The 18,227-nt window shown below is 39.6% G+C and overlaps 6 protein-coding genes across 9 annotated transcripts; 3 read left to right on the forward strand and 3 right to left on the reverse strand.

Annotated features, from left to right (window-relative positions):
• Window positions 1-136: 136 nt before the first annotated feature.
• On the forward strand, window positions 137-8,125 carry LOC109854788. 2 transcript variants are annotated; one of them, XM_020428243.1, is made up of 2 exons: window positions 137-221; window positions 4,236-8,125. In XM_020428243.1, exon 2 carries the CDS (start codon window positions 6,478-6,480, stop codon window positions 7,057-7,059), a length of 582 nt encoding a protein of 193 aa, XP_020283832.1. In that variant the 5' UTR covers window positions 137-221; window positions 4,236-6,477; the 3' UTR covers window positions 7,060-8,125. The 2 variants fall into 2 exon arrangements, with proteins under 2 accessions (XP_020283832.1, XP_020283840.1); XM_020428251.1 differs by lacking the exon at window positions 137-221 and adding an exon at window positions 228-467.
• A 302-nt stretch (window positions 8,126-8,427) lies between these two features.
• On the forward strand, window positions 8,428-9,509 carry LOC109855227. The gene is made up of 2 exons (XM_020429224.1): window positions 8,428-8,736; window positions 8,845-9,509. The coding sequence occupies exons 1-2, from the start codon at window positions 8,650-8,652 to the stop codon at window positions 9,241-9,243; spliced, it is 486 nt and encodes a 161-aa protein (XP_020284813.1). The 5' UTR covers window positions 8,428-8,649; the 3' UTR covers window positions 9,244-9,509.
• An 88-nt stretch (window positions 9,510-9,597) lies between these two features.
• On the reverse strand, window positions 9,598-11,072 carry LOC109855228 (flightin). The gene is made up of 3 exons (XM_020429239.1): window positions 10,895-11,072; window positions 9,965-10,200; window positions 9,598-9,861 (listed from the first exon to the last, which is right to left on the reverse strand). Exons 2-3 carry the CDS (start codon window positions 10,165-10,167, stop codon window positions 9,618-9,620), a joined length of 447 nt encoding a protein of 148 aa, XP_020284828.1. The 5' UTR covers window positions 10,168-10,200; window positions 10,895-11,072; the 3' UTR covers window positions 9,598-9,617.
• An 891-nt stretch (window positions 11,073-11,963) lies between these two features.
• LOC109854907 (probable malonyl-CoA-acyl carrier protein transacylase, mitochondrial) lies at window positions 11,964-13,740 on the forward strand. Its single transcript, XM_020428501.1, has 2 exons — window positions 11,964-12,956; window positions 13,031-13,740. Exons 1-2 carry the CDS (start codon window positions 12,124-12,126, stop codon window positions 13,470-13,472), a joined length of 1,275 nt encoding a protein of 424 aa, XP_020284090.1. The 5' UTR covers window positions 11,964-12,123; the 3' UTR covers window positions 13,473-13,740.
• Window positions 13,741-13,834: 94 nt separating this feature from the next.
• LOC109854920 (valacyclovir hydrolase) lies at window positions 13,835-16,047 on the reverse strand. Of its 2 annotated transcripts, XM_020428546.1 has the most exons (6): window positions 15,876-16,047; window positions 15,346-15,612; window positions 15,170-15,260; window positions 14,503-14,823; window positions 14,131-14,386; window positions 13,835-14,056 (listed from the first exon to the last, which is right to left on the reverse strand). In XM_020428546.1, exons 2-6 carry the CDS (start codon window positions 15,475-15,477, stop codon window positions 13,942-13,944), a joined length of 915 nt encoding a protein of 304 aa, XP_020284135.1. In that variant the 5' UTR covers window positions 15,478-15,612; window positions 15,876-16,047; the 3' UTR covers window positions 13,835-13,941. The 2 variants fall into 2 exon arrangements, with proteins under 2 accessions (XP_020284135.1, XP_020284145.1); XM_020428556.1 differs by lacking the exon at window positions 15,876-16,047 and having other exon boundaries at window positions 15,346-15,687.
• Window positions 16,048-16,376: 329 nt separating this feature from the next.
• On the reverse strand, window positions 16,377-18,118 carry LOC109854934 (ubiquitin-conjugating enzyme E2 C). 2 transcript variants are annotated; one of them, XM_020428582.1, is made up of 4 exons: window positions 17,770-18,118; window positions 17,327-17,441; window positions 17,037-17,241; window positions 16,377-16,950 (listed from the first exon to the last, which is right to left on the reverse strand). In XM_020428582.1, the coding sequence occupies exons 1-4, from the start codon at window positions 17,871-17,873 to the stop codon at window positions 16,820-16,822; spliced, it is 555 nt and encodes a 184-aa protein (XP_020284171.1). In that variant the 5' UTR covers window positions 17,874-18,118; the 3' UTR covers window positions 16,377-16,819. The 2 variants fall into 2 exon arrangements, with proteins under 2 accessions (XP_020284171.1, XP_020284179.1); XM_020428590.1 differs by lacking the exon at window positions 17,770-18,118 and adding an exon at window positions 17,568-17,745.
• Between the last annotated feature and the right edge of the window lie 109 nt (window positions 18,119-18,227).

Below are 18,227 nucleotides of genomic sequence, written 5' to 3' on the forward strand. Positions count from 1 at the left end.
CACCCGGTATGTTCACGATTTCACCGGGTGTTCACGTAGCGCGCGGTTTCCACGGCAATTCGAACCATCATCGACAGGCAGCGGGGATAAGTAGGGATGGGGAATGACGTGCGGAGAGCGGGAAATAATTTGAGCGTCGCGACGGCCGTGGGAGTCGCGCCGCTACTTCCGAGGAAACAGCATCCTGAGAGATAACAAGTCGTGACGATTATCGTTTTTAGGTAAGGGCGCCTCGATTTTCGCGCCGCACTTGTAATACCGAAGTAAATCGATCGCGATCGTCGTTATTAAGATCGCGCGCACGGTCGCCGATAGTGCGCGAATTATATATTTTTTTGTTGCGTGGAGATCTGTCGTGAATTTGATTTCTTATTCAGTGCTTCGCACATACGCATACCGTGGTGTAATTGATTATACGCGCACGATCCAGAACAATTTTTTGTACACGTGGATTTTTCATTTTTGAGGTACATTTTTATGCTATTTTACCGTTGCGATTTTTTGTGTACAAGGTGTCGCATTTAAAAATGTTCAAGCATTGAGATCTGAAAAGAACGCACTTTAGAACTGATCACGTATATAGACAGAGAAAAAATAGATTCTTAAATCGTATAAATTCTCATCAAAACGTTCTTTCCTTGTGTTTCAGTCATGCGGGATAAATCCTTTCTGCGAAAGAAAATTCTTATCTAGATCAATCGAATTTATTGGGTTTTATATTTTATTGCATAACGGAGAGAATTTCATCGCGTATGTATCATTTGCATAGTGAACGCGAGATTAATAACATTCATTTTACGCCACTTGCGTTCTCAATCGGTTGGCGTCGTCGATGCAACGCTGAAAGATACGTGTCATGTATCGCATACCGATCATTACGAAATCATTAATTACGCGATTGTAGAGTTGGATGCGCCATAATTAAATCGTGCGCACATGTATATCGTATTTATTTATATTGTGCCGTAAAATCGTAGTGAATCGATTGCGCGCGGCCAGAATTACTATTTTGTAATCGATATCATCGTTTTTAAGCGCCGCCCAGCTAAATTTGGCGAACTTACGCAACAACAGCTAGAGAGAACGAACGCGATCTGACACCATGAGTGCCGGATTTTTCAATGGCCGAAAAATTCTGTTAAGTACAACCGTGAATTTTCTCCGTAAGAGAAAAATTCGCAGAAAAATCAGGGACATTATTTTTAGGATGTTCGCGCGCGCGTGAAATAATGTGAGACGTTACCAAAGAACTTATTAGCCGATTTAATCTCAGATCTAGAGAAACAGAAGTTATTTCATTGAGTGATTATTTTTTTTACAAAAAAATATTATATACATAAATTCTGATTAATTTTCTTATTGCGCCGAAGCATCGGGTCTTTCCACACGGGACGTGTGTTACGAGGGACATTCGATATCCCGCGCATAATGTAATTGACGCGCGTCGCAATTTGCGGCGCGATTTATTTAAATCCGCCGACGAATTCGGAGTTAAATAACGTGTGTACGCGAGGATATCTGACGGTTTCGCGTGTATGAGTCAGAATCTAAAACAGTTGGCATTATATCTATCGCGAGTCAACGCGTTACCGCATTTGTGCGCGGCCACACGTCTGGCTTGTCGCCGATCTGTTTCACTGCCACCGTGAACACCGTTTTCCACGACGACGGTGTCGCGTAAAACGCGTTTAAACTAGGTCCTGGGATAATTCATCCCTCGCCACATCGTCCCACTAATAGCGCGGGCCAAATTTTTGCGTGTATCGGCCGTAGTTACGTCGGTTTAACAACGTCGTAATTCCCGTTGGTGACGGTCGTGAGCGTACAGTCTTGATCGAAAGTGATCGCGACCGAACTTTTCAAAATTCACATGTGTCTAGCGTGTCCTTTTTGTTTTGCAAATTACGAAAAAAAGTAATTTTTAAAACAAAAAAGTCAAACAGTCTTGTGTGTGTAAAACGACATGTTGTAAAATCTCGAAAAACGAATCTCTTTGATTCGTGCTTTTACCTTGTCGTGACTCATTTGAACGCACATTCTGTGTCACAACAATTGCGATTTTATTTTTAACGTTCTCTCTATTGCCACATATTCGTCTGTCATTGGCCGAAAAACTGTCCGAGGTGTATTAACAATAGATACCTGGTTCTTCGGAGCAAGAGCGGCTCGCGTTGTTTCATTATTTGCGTGAAATAATCGAGAATCTTGACTTTATTTCATTTTCAATTATATTTTTCGTATATTTGAACTTTTTAATTATAATTTTTCTTTTCAATTTTATTGTAAATATAAAAAAGTTTTTTGATATTTAAATTGTGATCACAATTTTCTCTCATTGAAGTTTTGAACATAAAGAGGTGGACACAATAAAACAGAGTTTCTCTCTTTCTCTTGTACGCGACTTTGTTGAATGATTACGTTACTCCGAATCGTACAAACACGATGACTATATACCGCGTGTATAGTACGGGACGCCGGGAATGCATGAACGAGCGATTGAGTAACGAGCCGATAGTTTCTAAATCGTAGCCACTTTTCAAAGCGAATGCTCTCGCCAGACGCGCGTACACGCCAATTAAGTCGAGGAAACGATCTAATTGAAAGAAAAGTTACAGCTCGTCGTTTTTTGGCACGTGCGAGTAGACGGACAACGTATATCATCATCGGGAATGATATACATCTGCGTTTGTAATGTCATTTTCGCTGTTTATTCCGAACCGCGAATTTATTTTCAACGTGACGTGCGAAACGTAACGTTTATTTCGAACGCTATTGAATATATATTATTTCGACTACGTATTTATATATCGAGAATCTGTGAGCAAAAATGTTGTCCGTGTAATAAATACGCGTTGACATAAATTGCCGAAGCCACACGAATAGCCAACTGTCAAACTAATTCTGTCATCGCGTAATACGTATAGACATTATTGTTAACGTCACGTTACAATTCCAATTTTGAAAAAAAATTTCAAGATTTTGTGTGCCTTAATATTCAAAAATTTGATAATAAAAACTCGAGAAATTTTGCGCATCAAACTTTTTTTCTCTCTGAATTAATTTAATAAATTAATTGCAATTAAATTTACGATCAAATTTACTTCTCTCGCAAAATAATTAAAATCTTACAATTGTGAGAAATTAAGATACACACATTATTTTGTTTACTCGAGAAATTCTCCGCGCTTAGCGGCCCCCGGTAATTTAATAGCCGACGAAAATAAATCGTTCGACGTGTGTGTAAAACGTTCATTAGCTCGCGCGCGATAATAACTCTTTGTTACAGTGAGCACACGCATCCTCTTGATTTATAAATAATTTCAGAATAAATACGTGGGTAGAGGTCGAGGAACATGAATCTTCAACACGAGGCCGAAAACTCGCGAACGACGTTACTGACGCGAAGAGAAGAAACGTTGAAACATCACCCTATAAATGTCGACGTATCGCGTCGATTACGTTCGCGTATAATATTTCTCGTCATTGAAATAAAATTCGCCTCGTATATAAACACGTGGGAAAATTTGAAAAAAAAACTTTTATCAGTGTACTAAAAAAAAATATTTAATGCAATTAAGAATGATCGGTAATCGTTGTTCGAAGTTGCTCTGATTCCGATGAGGACGCGAATAATTAAAATCACACACTTGGATCGCGTGCGTGATTCCTTGACGCGAAAAACATAGATATGTTCGAAGAAAGGACTCTAGAGAGAAGACGAGCGAAAACAGGGATTCACACACGTCTCGTATTCGGGGAGACTGTAGCCCGGGCGGGTTTCACGTTGTGCGCCGTGCCAGTTCAGTTCACGGGCACCAAATTAGACGCGGGCTATTTTCGACCGATGTATAGTCGCTCGCTCCAGTTTGTTCCGACGTGATGACGAACCAAACCATCGGAAAGTGAGAGAGAGAACTTGCCGGACTTTTGTTATAGAACATATATTGGAAGCCACGTGGAGGATGTGAAGACGAGATGAGGAGAAGAGACTCAAGCCGTCACATGTTTTCCACACACGTTGGCAAAATAATTTTCAATATTATATTCTTCCCGCGTGGATGGAAAGCGTAACTGAACACATTCGTTCGAATTAAAGATCTTCTATAGTGTAACATTACCGCGCTGTCTGGTGATATTGTTCCAAAATTTAGAATCTTCTAAATCTGTTAAAACAGTTTTCAAATGTATACGTGTAGAACGTTATTTTTCATACGAACAATGCGACTAATTTGCAGATAGCAGGAAGTCGTCAGCCTTCCCCCGATCGAGATGTCGAGGCCAATCCTTAGCAGGCCGCGCACGTTCATCTACGGCAGCAACTACGACAAGGGCGAGTCCTATTACAAGCCCATGGTCGACCATCTGGACCGGAAGTACAGCGCGCGGCCGTTGTTCCCGGAGCCGAGAAACTCGATAGCCGACGAGATCGCGGCGCGCCGTGGCGACATCGGTAACCTGTTCAGTCGTTTTCCAAAGTGGTTTTGACGGAGTGTTGTAAAAAGACTTCCCACAGAGATCCTCCTCGAGAGTGATTGTCGACGAGGTTCGCTGAATAGATTTCGTTTTGCAAAATCAAAATACTTGAGAGAGAAACTCTTGTCTTCCCTTATCCGGCCCTTTGATCCACTTCCACGATTCGCATGATCAATCCACTCCTCGCGATGATAATGACGATGATGATGATGATGATGATGATAATGATATATTTATCGTCAACTGATTGCGTGCAAATCGGTCTTTTTACTGTCTCTTTGCCTGCAAGTCTGTAGTTTAGTCTGTGTTAATCCGCCCATTTGATGTATCATTTTGTTGAATAAATGTTTGGTTTCCCAAAGTAATGTACACACAGGCGAGTCTTGCTGTGATTATTGTATGTATCTTATACGCTTGGTTAAGACCAAGATCATCAGGACGAGATTGACGGTCGCAAGTGCCAGAGCTTCTTGGAGTATTGTCTCGTGTATCACAAACTTATTATACCTTCGCTCTCATGTCTCCACTGGACATCCACACGCATGTACAACACACGCACATTCATACCGACACGGACATCGGGTGAAGCGATTTGAGAAAAGCTGTTGCGCGTGCCTTCTCGCGCCAATATGTCTGCGCCAATAAAGTTGATCGTCCACACAAAGATTTGCCAACAAATTTTTATAAACCCACGACGAATAATTTAACTAATATCATTAATCAGAATCATTCAAAATTGTGAGGAACAGCAGAATGTCCAAGTTACGACATCGTTACAAGATGTCTCGGGCGAAGGATTGCAACTATTGAGAACATATCTCTTTTTGTTTTAATCAAACGACTATGTTTTTCTGTGAATGTAAAAATAATAAAAAACAAAAAAAACTTTTCTAAAATCCAAACAATTACATCGTACGTTGAGATTCAACAATTGAAAGAATAAAACACAACGTTATATCTGCTATAATTATATTTATGTAGGTATGTTTATTTGGGACACTCTGTACGTTCCTGACATAAGTAAGTAGATGTAATGGAGGAAAATGTGGATAAACAACGTGCTTGACGTTACATACAACTGCTAGTTTATTAGACGCGCCGATGGGAAGATTTTGTAGATTTGCCAGATTGTTAATGCGATGCGCATCCGAATTTATATCTGATCAAATGTGCCTAAAAATACGTGTGACTTGCGGTGTAAAGTTTATCCGGTCGACGTAAATTTTGTAAATGGTAAAATCGTGCTTTTTCACAAAATTTTTAAGAGGTGACACATATCTCTCTTGTACATTTTGTTTGCAATTGTATTTCTAATTGTATTTCTACTGTTGCATTTAACGTCGAGTTAATCATTTTTTTTAGCTTTAAAGCAAAATTATAACCAGTGTTAGAAACAGAGAGTTCTGAATTTCGCAGACGAAGAAAATTACGTCGATTTGAAAATATTTCCAAGTACGTTTCGATATTTATCCGCAGCACTAATGTGTGTGAAATAATATTTTCAATAAAAGATATCACAAACGAAACATTGTTTTCCTTATATTCCCTCTCGTCGCAATATCACTGGTTATAATTTTACATGTATTTCAAATACATAACAACTAAAATAAAATACAGATATTTAAACCGATAGAAAGATGTAACGACAGTAAGAGAATGAAAGTTCGCAACTTCGCTGCGTTCTCCGTCATTTTCTTCAGCCTGAATCATTCATCATCATTCATCAACTCTGATCTTCTCCAAGTTGAGAATCATCCGGCACAGAATCGTTTCTTGACGACACGCTCATCGTCTCACCGCGCTTATCATCGCTCATCTCATCCCCTATTCTTACCTTCACACAAAATCAACGCTCTTTTCTGATCGGTTTTTGCAGGCACGCGCGATCCCGGTCCCCGCACCGGTTCCCTCGGCCGAGACCTTGACCTCGACCTCGAACCTAACCGCGCTTCCCAACTACCGCCCCTGCCCGACCCCCTGCTAGCCCCAGAAGACGAGGATACCATGTACGACAGCCGCGGGCAGCGTATCCGTCGCCAATTAGGTGACGATTTCGCGGAAGAGGTGGCGGCGACGACGCGCCGCTTCCGGGCCCGGATAGCGGCGATGGGTATCGAGAACGAGCTCGAGGCCTCGACCGCCGCGAACCAGGCGAAGAAGAGCTCCGCCGAGCTCTTGGAGAACGCGGTGACCGCCAGGAAGGGTGCCGCCAGAGCGGCGCTCGAAGAAGCCGAGAGCACTTTCAAGAGGCGCTCCAAGCTCTTCGACGAGATCGAGCGCGCCGACGAGGGTAAACCGGCGTTCACCAGGTGGACCAAGCTGATCAACGAAGACGACGATCTGGTGCCGGCCAGCGCCGCCGCCAGTCGAGCCAAGCAGACGAAAGCGCGTCTCCACGACCTTGAGTCGGAAATGGAGGAGCTCGCCGAGAGACAAGCCAAGAGGGAACGCAGAGCGGCTGCCCTCAAGGCGCTAGTCAACGAGACCGCTGCAGCAGTCAACGAGGACGTTGTTCAACAATCGACCGTCAGCAAGAAGGTGTCGATGCGCAGCACCGAACGCTCGGAGAAGCACGTCAACTTCTAAGCGAAGCTTCCCGTGCGATCTATCTTAATTAATTAAAACACGACGGTGTTTTACAGCCGATGTATTGCACACGTTCGAGAATTTCATTGAGAGAGAGAGAAAGAGAGAGAGAATTTTATTCCGGTCAAAGAGTTGCAACAGTTGAAAAATTTTTCGAACATATTGAAATTATTTTGTTATTAAATTATGTTAAAGACAAAATTTATATAAATTATTAATTTTATTTATTTTCGTTCTTCATCGCGGTGCAATACAACAACCGCTTGCTGTAAGACACTATTGTAAACTTTAAATAAATATAGAATTTTTTTCTCGGTGTATACGCCATTCTGTGTTTCACTTGCGCGGTCGCGTTTGCCTTCTTGGCGATCGTGCAATTACATCTCGCTGATTTGTTTTCGCGAAAGGAACGTACGTCAACCGCGTTAACGGTAGATATTTTATTGTCTCTCGAAGCGCTTATGTTTTAAGGTAATGCGCGTACGTTCATTTCGCGTTGCTACACACAATTACAAATGTATCGTATGAATATATTATTTTTTTTTGTCTGTGCGAGAGAGATCCTCATCTTTCGAAAATATGTTTAAATCGCAATTTTAGTTCTGTGTCCGTTCAGAAGAATCGAATGTTACAACTTGTCGTTTTAACAGTAATTATTTTTGTATATTGCAAATCTGCGTGTAAGACAAACTAATTTAATAGACGCGTTACACCGTTGCTCAAGATTTGATTGTATTTTCGGACGATATTTCTCGCGCATCGTGATTTTTCGCTTCTTCGCTCCTCGAGTTTGAGCGAGCTTAAGTGTTGATTGTTCCTATAACGAGAATTATATTTAAGTATCAGAAAGTATCCTCACGTATATAAAAGAACTTTTTGTCGATAGCATGATGTTGTGAAGAAACTAAATGATTTTTGTTTTATTTACGAGAACACAGAAAAAAAATTCTTAATCGTACGACTTTCAAAACAGAAAGCTTAAACAAATTCCTCACCAGAATCACTGTGCAATGTATGTTCTTTCTTATTTATGAATAAATCTCGTTTGAAAACCGTTCTCGGAAAATTGGTGACACGTTTGTGTATTAAATATTTTCTTAGTTTTCTCTTTGTTACATTGTTGTGTCTTTTATGTGCCTCGCCCTTCACCCTTTTCCACATTTTCCGCATGCGCAAGACTTTTTTTATTAGCCGCATAGAAACTGAAGGTAAGAATTTATTTTATAACTGAAATCCCAGATATAATATTAAATTAATTACTTTCAATTTTTTTACTTCATTACTCTTTCATTTTGATTTAAAAAATTACATTGTATTTTACACTATTTTTAAGATAATCAAAATTACTTTTATAATTAATTAATGATTTACAATCAAAGGTCACGAACTACAATAGTTTTCTCCGTCAGCGAGCGCATTTTAAACATTTATATAAAACATATAACAATCTTAATACAATTTTATACTAACATTTTTTTAGGCTCTCGTAATCCATCGGGGAATCATGAGGATCCCTACGATGAGTTGGATTTTCTGATTGACGGGTACGGTCGGCCGATTCAAGAAGATCCTTATGAGGACGATTTCGTGATGACCCATCGTCGTTTTAAGGAACGTGCAGCCGCCGCGTTTGAAGAGGATATGGCGGAATTGAGACGCAAGCGACGGGATATGCAGGTTAAATTAAGCAAAAATAATAACTGCGAATCGATTTCAAGTTTTAATCGTTCGATGTCGCAGTATATAAGTTTTTCACCTTATTCGAGAGAATCGTCTTCTTTGCAGGATCGCATCTTCGATGTGATCGATTTGAACGCCGAGATCGAGAAGGCGAAGTGCACGTTGGAGGCTGCCGATGTCGCGTTTCAGCGACACGCGACCAAGTTCGACAACCAGAACAATGACGAGGAGCAGACGGCGATGCTGACGCAGAAGCTCGACAAAACGCGCAAGATCGCCAACGTCGATCTGACGCCGGAAAAACCGAAGCCCAAAACTTTCTTCATTAAACTGCCCACGATGCAGGCCGAAGAAACGGAAGCTGTTCAACCCGTTTCTAAGTCGGGAAAGCGTGTGATCAACTCGTTGATCGGCACCAACGAGATCGTCGATCCGATGGAGGCTATTATGTTGCAGCCGATAAAGCGGAAACTTATGAAGAGAAAGAAGAGCGTTTCGTTTTAAAAGAATGTTCTGTCGAATTGCTGCATACAGTTTTTTTAGATGTGTAAAATTTAAAGATTTTGAAGAAAAATATTCTTGAGAAACTTTCGTGAAAACAATTTGAGAAAACATTTATCAATAATTTTTCAACTAAATTTACAAACCAAAAAGTTTAAAAAATAACGTTTCTGCTTTTATAATTGTGTATTGAAAATCAACTCCGTATCTTGTAATAGAGAGAGAGAGAGAGACACAAAAATAGCTATGTAATTTTTAATAAATATAAGTGCTAAATAAAGTTACATAATTGAAAGTAATGACAAAAAATATTTACATGAAACGTGACATGAAAATATTGATAAAAATACGCGCAAATCGAGACGCCTCGGGAGTTTTCACAGAATTTTCTGATATTTCAAGCTGTAATAAGCGCGAGTATGATAGCTGTAATGTCTGGATTTGAGATCCATGTTGGTGATGTACTTCATGTCTGCCGATCGCTTGATGCTCTTGTCCTTGTTCTTCTGGTCGTACGTTCTCATAGCTCTTTCCGCCCATTCCTGAGCTCTGGGTGGTTCACGATACAAACCCTTCTGTCTTTGATTCAGATAATCGATCACGTCGTCATAATAGTTTTTCCTGTGAGAGTACAGATTAGAAAACTCAGAGAATATATATATCGATAGACGATCATTTTTTAAACGAAACAACTTAAACAAACTTTTCAATTCGACTCGTATACCTGTAATTGTAAAGATACGTGTAGTTGAGGAATAGCGGTCGGACCCAATGGTGATTGTAATGAGGCGGCTCGAGTTTCTCTAACTTTAGAACCGGCTTGTCGGAAACCGCACCTTCGGCGGGTGCTTCACCCTCTGCAGTCGCACCTTCTGTCGCGGCAGCGGGTTCCTCAATGTCCCATGATGCGGGTTCGTCGTCCCACATGGTTTCGAACGCGTGTTCACTTCGTTATCAAGCCTACATGAGCACATTACCGGTGTTGTTACACCGAATAATAATTAAGACATGTTTCTCTTCGTAAAAAGAAAAATCTTCGTTTCTCCCTCTTCTCTCTCTTCCTTTTCCTAATTTCAGTTTTAATCAGAAATTTCTTAGAGTTGCACGATGCTTCCTATATTGTCTAAGTATCGCTGTTTGAAAGTACGTGATCGAACGACTTGGTCGATTTAATTTTCAATAGGATATATTTAGCCGATCGGATATATGCACGCCGTGTGAAGAAACAGGTCATCGGAAGACACAACAAACCGTTTGGCTAACGTATCAATTGGTATTCGTGGCGAAACTAAATGTCATACCAATTTTCGAGTCGCGTTTGAATATTTTGGGCATCGTAGACTTGCTTGTTAAAAATCGTCTCGAGTACGTCAATTTTTTTTTAATACGACGCGAAGAAAAAGCAAAATAATAATTATTTTTACGTGACAAGATCGTAATTTGTGCAAAGTATAATTTTTTCCTATGTAAGATTTTTTTAAGACATCGAGACAATAACTGAAAAAAAAAAAGATATAAAAATTGTGAAAAAACTCGCTACACAAAAGATTTTACAGAAACAATAGCAGAAGATCTTCGCGCGCACAAGATTATCTTCACAATTTTTTTTCCCGATACACTCTTCGAAATCTCGGTTGAGGATGCGATGCGGTACCTGCGGTATGATGCCCTACGCTCCTCGCTCTGCGCTCGTGCGTACTGCAACAAAGTCACCCTTTCGCGCGCCGCGGACTCGTCACTCCTGGTGAAATCTTGCGTTGTTTCGCTTTTATTTTAGCTTGCGACACCTTCAGCACCCCGCTCGTCCCTTCGAAGGTGCGAGCTCCTGATAAATAGAGAGGGGGCAATTTGGCACGCAATCTGCGATAATTATTGGTGTGCGAATAGCTCCTTTTCTCTCCCGCCTCACAAAAGTGCATTCGCACGTGCGTCGACAATTAGTCGCTGTTTCGTCGCTGTGAGAGAGAAGTAGAGGAAGAAAGAGAGAAAGAGAAAGATATATTATTCGTTTGTCCTCGCGCCATTTAATGAGCATAATGACATTGAAAAAACAACGGTGATTTCTTCGCGCAAGGTCAATCGATAAACATTAAAAATTCGTATACTGATCATTTTATATATTTAATTTTTAAACGTTTTAACGCGAAATCTAAATCAATAATCTAAATCTAATTGTACTGCATGAAAGTGTGTTTTTGCATGTTATACTTGTGAATATAAATATATACATATCTTAAAGATGTATAAATTTAATATCGCATTTCTCGAATGGTTTTCACACAAATCGCATCGCTCTCGAATTCTTATAAATTTTCTGCGCAAGTAGATATACAAAATTAAAACGGCACAAAAATCTGACGCACACGATTAATTATTCCTATTTATAAATCAATTGTGGTGATCTTGAAGATATATCATCGAATGACGCGGCATATTTTACTCCGTAACGATATCATTGACATCGTACCCTGGTTTACTTACTATAAATCACGCGAATTTTTATCTCGCGAGAAACAATCAGACGCGCGTATGAACTTGAAATATATCTATATGTATGTACGTATATTTGCAACAACGCAATGCAAATGCACAACGAGATTATGTACTTAATAAATAAAAAATAATTTTCAAGGTTTTTTGTTAGAGAGTGTATAAAAAAATCTACTAACATTTAATCTCTAATGACACTTTTTCTTTCGCTACATCGCGTCAGCTATCTCTTCTGCGTACTTTATGGCAACACAGACGTCCATCGCACGTGCGACAGCGTACCTAACCTTCTCTTCTAAGCGTCTCAAAGTTAATCAAAGTCAACCGATAGAGTGATAATTTTGCGATTGCAACGTAATTCAAATTACGCTCGATTGAAATCAACATGACAATATGATTTTGCCAGTAACAATGCTACAACGAACCTTACCTGGCAAAACGTTGCCTTGTTTCGCTCGTGTGTTCTTCAATCGGTTGAACAACTCTTCCGACGGTGCTTCTACAAAAAGCGAAACGGACAACGGTTCATCGAACGTAGAGAAGTTGCAAGATGAGCATCCCGCGATCGACATCGAAACTTCCTCGGGTGAGGAGAATGTGGCTCGTCTCGTGAAAGAAGCTGCCACTTACAGCGATGCCGCGGACACAAATTGGGCGACGAGTCCTTATCCTGCTGGCGCTCCGACCCTTCTCGAGGAGGAAAACGCGAAACCAAAGATCGATCCTTCGGACAAGTGTGTGGTGCTCTTTCCTGGACAAGGCACTATTAAAGTCGGTCAAGTGCGGAAATACCTCCTCTTTCCTCAAGCTAAAGAACTATTCGAGATGGCTAATGAGATCCTCAATTACAATCTGCTGAAGCTGTGTCTAGAGGGCCCGCAAGAAAAACTCAATCAGACGCGATTCAATCAGCCGGCCACTGTTGTGACTTCTTTGGCCGGTTTGGAGAGGCTCAGGGAAGAAAGACCCAGAGTGTTCGAGACTTGCACGGCAACCGCTGGATACAGTATAGGAGAACTGACTTCTCTGATCTTCTCGGGAGTTTTCACTTTTGAAGAAGGTCTCAGACTGGTCTCTATCAGAGGTGTAGCTATGCAGTACGCGTCAGAAAAATCGTCTCAGGGAATGCTCTCGGTTTATTGTACTCCTCAGGCTAAGATATCTCAAGCATGTAAAGACGCTATAAACTGGGCACAAGATAATGGTGTGGAGGATCCGGTTTGCCAGTAAGAATCCACTTTCTGCATTTATAAATTATGTGATTTTATGCGATATGTACATGATATGTTTTTTTTTACAGAGTTGCGGTATATTTATACACTCAGGCGAAGATATTGGCTGGGAATACTGAGGCTCTCAATTACATAGAAAAGAATGCGGAGAAATACGGACTTAAAAAAGTAGTTAGATTGCCGGTATCGGGAGCGTTCCATACGAAACTGATGGAGCCTGCGCTCAAATCTTTCGGCAAATTCCTCAGCACGATGACGCTAAACGAACCTAGGTGTCAAGTTTATTCTAATTACAAAGGACACACTTATGGCAATCTAACACTAGTTAAAAAATATCTGATTAAACAAATTGTGTCGCCTGTGAGATGGGAGCAAACCATGCAGTTGTTGTACAACAGAGCTCCGGGAAAAGCCTTTCCGCGAACGTTTGACGTAGGATCGGGTGGAAGAATGGCGACAATCTTAAAGTTAGTTAACGCGAAAGCGCACGACCATTGTATATCTGTCTGACATGTTCTAATAAAATATAAAAAATATCTCACGTTTTTTATGAGAATAAAACGGATAAGAAAGAGTTCTCTAAAAGTTATGAGCTGTTTTGTACAAATTTTTTCTAAAAGTTTATTCTTCATAAAAAAAAGATAGACATTTCAATTCTTCTCATAAAATCTTTCTCAGTACAAACACATAGCGTAACAATGACGCTCTAAATATAAATCGAACTTACAAAATGATTACAGTCAGATAGTGTCGAGTCGATAAAATCATGTCTTTCAGCATCAAAACAAATAAAAATCGCAAGAACTTATCATGAAACAACACAAAATTAAGAAATAAGATTCTAAAGACGTCGACAACATACTAAACATCAATTATATAATATATATCTGTTTTTATTGAGAAGTAAGGTAAAAAACACATCCCACAAATGCCGTTAAAAATACAGTTTGGCCGGTATTATACGTTAGACACTAATTTGTCACATTTTCGATTGTTCGAGTTTGTCGGATTCCGTGAGAAATTCTGTTATTAGTTTATTAGTCTCTTCGGGGTATCTCAAGTGAAGATTGTGCGAACCTTTGGGAATGACCAATCTAACACAGAAAAAGTTGAGATATAATGTCGAGGATTATCTTTAATTGACTTATCAAGTCTATTAAAATACTACCTCGAGTTAGGTATTTTCTCCTTTAAGTAGATCGGATGTTCAGGTAGGACCAACGAGTCTTTCTCTCCATGAATAATCAATGTTGGACACTTTATCTTCGGTAATTCCTCTTTGCACAAGTCACCGTCTTTCTTTTTGTACAATCCTATCATTGCGTCCACCCAGTCGGACCAGGTCTTTTGGAAATACTCCTTACCGTAGGCTTCTATCATAGGATCTCTCATTTTCGGCGACCACGTTTCGATGTTTCTGATATCTGGACAATATTATATACTGTTTTTCTCAAATTTCAGATAAATGTTTTTTAAAGATAACTTAATACTTTTTTTTGTATGATTTTTAAGACATTGCAAAAAGTTCAGATTATTGTACCGTCATATATTTTTGTTTCGTCCGGGTGTATGTACGCGTTTGCGCCAAGGACAACCGTCTTTCTGATGCTGTCGGGATATTTCGCAGCGAGTATCAATGACGTGATACCGCCGTCGCTCCAACCGACCAGCGAGAATATCGAATAGCCCAAAGTTTTCATCAGATTGTGAGCGTACACAGCATCACGGTAAAAAAAATCGTCCGGAAAAGTTCGGTCGGGTGGTCGCGATTTTCCGTAACCCGGTGGATCCCACGCAACTATCGTCAGCTTGTCGGCATCCATAGTCTCGATCTGCGGCTTCCAATCGGTCCATATTGTTCCTGAAATGCAGCAGTTTGATAAGCAATAAATAATTTGTTTATTAAATAGTTTTTTGTTCTAAACTGAAATCGACAGCTCTGATCACATCATTCTTTTGTCTTTTCGTATCAAATGCGAAAAGAAAATGATTTGCTCAGAAGCAAAACTGTAACGTTATCTTGACTGCAGTCCAGAAATATTTAAACATTTTTCAAAAATCATCGAAAGCGTGTTCCAAAAGATGGTTCGAATGTAACCGCAAGTCAAAGATCACGTTCGATAGATGGCAGCAAGTTGTAGAAGAAAACTCATTGTCATTTGTTCGATTTTTTTTGAGAAATTATCGCGTAACATATTTTTGCTCACCCAATGCGCCCGGTAGCAACAACACCGGATGATCGCCTTTGCCGACTCGGACGTAATTGATTTCTTTGTCGTCCACCTTGATCTTCCGTTCCTATTGAACAAAACTAATTTATTTTCACGGAATACATCGAGACGTAAACCGGTACGCATATTTGTTTACGCTGTTTTTTATGTACCTCCACTTTACGAGTCTCGCTCGACATCGTCGTCAACAATCTTCTGGACCACGGGAACGCGCTTTCGGACTTGGCGACTCTGTACAGTGCGTGCGCGAAGCGACCGCACGTTTTACTTGCTCTTGACAACATTTCCACTAACTATATACGTACTACGTATATCCACTGTATACCAACTAACCGACAGTTGGAATACCTGCGATGATGTACCAGAAACACCACGCGAAAGTGCACTGCTCGTATACGGTGAGACGCGATATGATTTCTCTGTTTTGTACGTAATATGTGGAGCGATTGATAAATATCCGAAACGATACATTTAGATAGCAACAATAATATTAAGTTATTAAGTACGTAAAGACTTGACAAATTTATATGTTTATAAATATATATATATATATATATATATTTATTTATAAATATAGAGTTATTAAATATGTAAAACTTGACAAATTTATGTTTATAAATATATATATATACATATATTTGTCAAATTTTTCATACTAATGACTTAATATCACATTACTAACAATTTTTATATTTTAGAAGAACGCTTGATGCTGTAAATGGCACTTTATCCGTCACTTAAACACTATGCACGATAATGAGTCAGCGTTTGACATTTGTTTTTCTGATCGATGAAACTTGTCACAACAGCAATGTGATATTGCTGTCTGTTATATGTGCGTCGTCGTTTCGGAAACTTATCAATCGCCTCGTCAAGAGGCGTAGATAAACTCAATAAACTGTAATGAAAACGTTGGCCTTGTTTCATATCAGAAATGTCAATTTGTTTATCAATGTCTAGACTATTTTCAGTTATCTTATACTCAATACAAATATTTTCAATATTGTATTTTTATGACATAAAGCATTTTTAAAAATACTCACAATATGCAAGTCACAGTAACAAGAATTATGTAATTTGTTACAAAAAAAAAAAAGAAAAAAAAAGAAAACGTAGAATTAAAACAGCAAGCGATGAAAACATGCGTTTGTTGTGTATCTTACGCGCGCACACATACACACAGTTATGATCATTAAAATATTTATTCTGGAATTGTACAATAATGGAGTAAAAATGAGAAAAAAAAATACGTTAAGTGTATACGATCGATGGCAGTTATGATTGAAAGATATACAATATACGTTTTCTACATGGCAAATAAATAAATTATAGTCCTTGCGCAACTGCCTTGATTAGTCAGTGATTATGTGAATTTGTCTTACGATTCTTACAAAAGTTTCCTACAAAAAATTTTGCGGGATACTAAATACTAAAAATACAATATTCGCGTAATTCGCAAAGAATGTAGTCAATGCATTTAGGAGAGAAAGAAATCCGAATTACATTTACCAGTGATCGACGAGATTTTTAAGAGAAAAGTGCATAAAATCCGGATCAATCTTACACTTAATCATAATCTTATGATAGAAGTAACATTAAATGATTCGAAATGGATTATATGGCTTATCATGAATCATCTTGATTATGTTTGTTTTGCGCTCGATCCCTGTTGTATTCTTCCAGACGTTTCTTGTATTTTGTTTGATTATTCCACATCTCTGCTGCCTCAGGATTAAGTGGACTTTCATTGTTAGGTTCTATAATGAAGACGACGATTGATACTGACTCTCTCACTCTCTCTCACACACACACACATATGTATACGTAGATATTAAGGACTTACCTCCAAGAAGGGACTGTATCGAAAGTAAAATAGTGCGTACGTCATACAGTGCGCTCCATTTGTCTTTCAGTATGTCCAAACAAATGTTCCCATTGGTATCTACATTTGGATGAAAGCAAGGTGTCAGAAAGCGGACTACAGGAGCACTATATGGATAACTGGGTGGAAATTCCAATGTTAACTTGTAGGTAAGATCAGCGTATACCTGTAACATAGCAAGAGTTTGCATTAAAATCTTGAAGACATGTGTATTTTTTTTAAATCCAGTACAAGTGATTGGACAATCTTACTGTATCTCTTGGTCCTCTGATAGTCCCGATCCAACTGAATAAATTTTCTCCATCTGGAAAGGCAGATACTCCCTGCTCACAATTTGTCATCAGTACCATAAGCTCCTTTTGCAACCTGAGCGAAAACGTAAACACAATGATAAAATGAATTTTCACGAAATACACATAGGTAGAATAAAAATTGAAAAATTAAACTATAAAAATCAAATTTTATAAAACACAGAAAAAATTATTCGGTCACCATTTGTGTTCCGTAATAACAATAACATTCCGCAACATTAGGTTATGTGACTGATGCCAAATAAATCTCGGATTTCCAGATCAATAACACCCGCAAAAGATCTCACGAAACTGCGCGCAACTCGGTCCAATGAGAAAAACGAGATAATTCATGTGGTACAAAAAACGAATCCCAGAATGGATTCTTCTCGACTCTGGCGTACCGTTTGCTGACTGCGTGATTGTCCTTCGGCAAGCTTTGCTTCTCCTCGGCGGCTTTGGTCGGCGTGTTTTGCGTGGAGCTGAACGGATTCACATTCTGTGCCATCCTGAGACAGTGCGACAACGTCTCAGGATCTTTATCGCGTCTTGAAAAAATCCGAAAGAATCTCACCGACGTTTGGAAACAGGAAAAGTCCCCCGCGGAGCGAAGAAAGAAACCCTTCGACTCGCCGATCACAACAACGCGACGGAAATTTGAACGCGCGTTACTGCTCGTTTCGAAAACATCGAGCAACAAAACAGCTGTTGTTGCGCCGGAGTGGCGGCGCGTCGCGCGGATTTTGTGGACTTGTCTCTATACCGCTCTCGTTGGTCGTCGCACGACTTCCACAATCGCATATTTTTCATTCCGCGAAGATTTTTTTTTTTAATTACAAACCGCGCTGATACCGAGAAAAAG

This window comes from Pseudomyrmex gracilis, unplaced genomic scaffold (assembly GCF_002006095.1).
Source record: "Pseudomyrmex gracilis isolate BER0280 unplaced genomic scaffold, ASM200609v1 scaffold_3, whole genome shotgun sequence".
NCBI classification, from domain to species: domain Eukaryota; kingdom Metazoa; phylum Arthropoda; class Insecta; order Hymenoptera; family Formicidae; genus Pseudomyrmex; species Pseudomyrmex gracilis.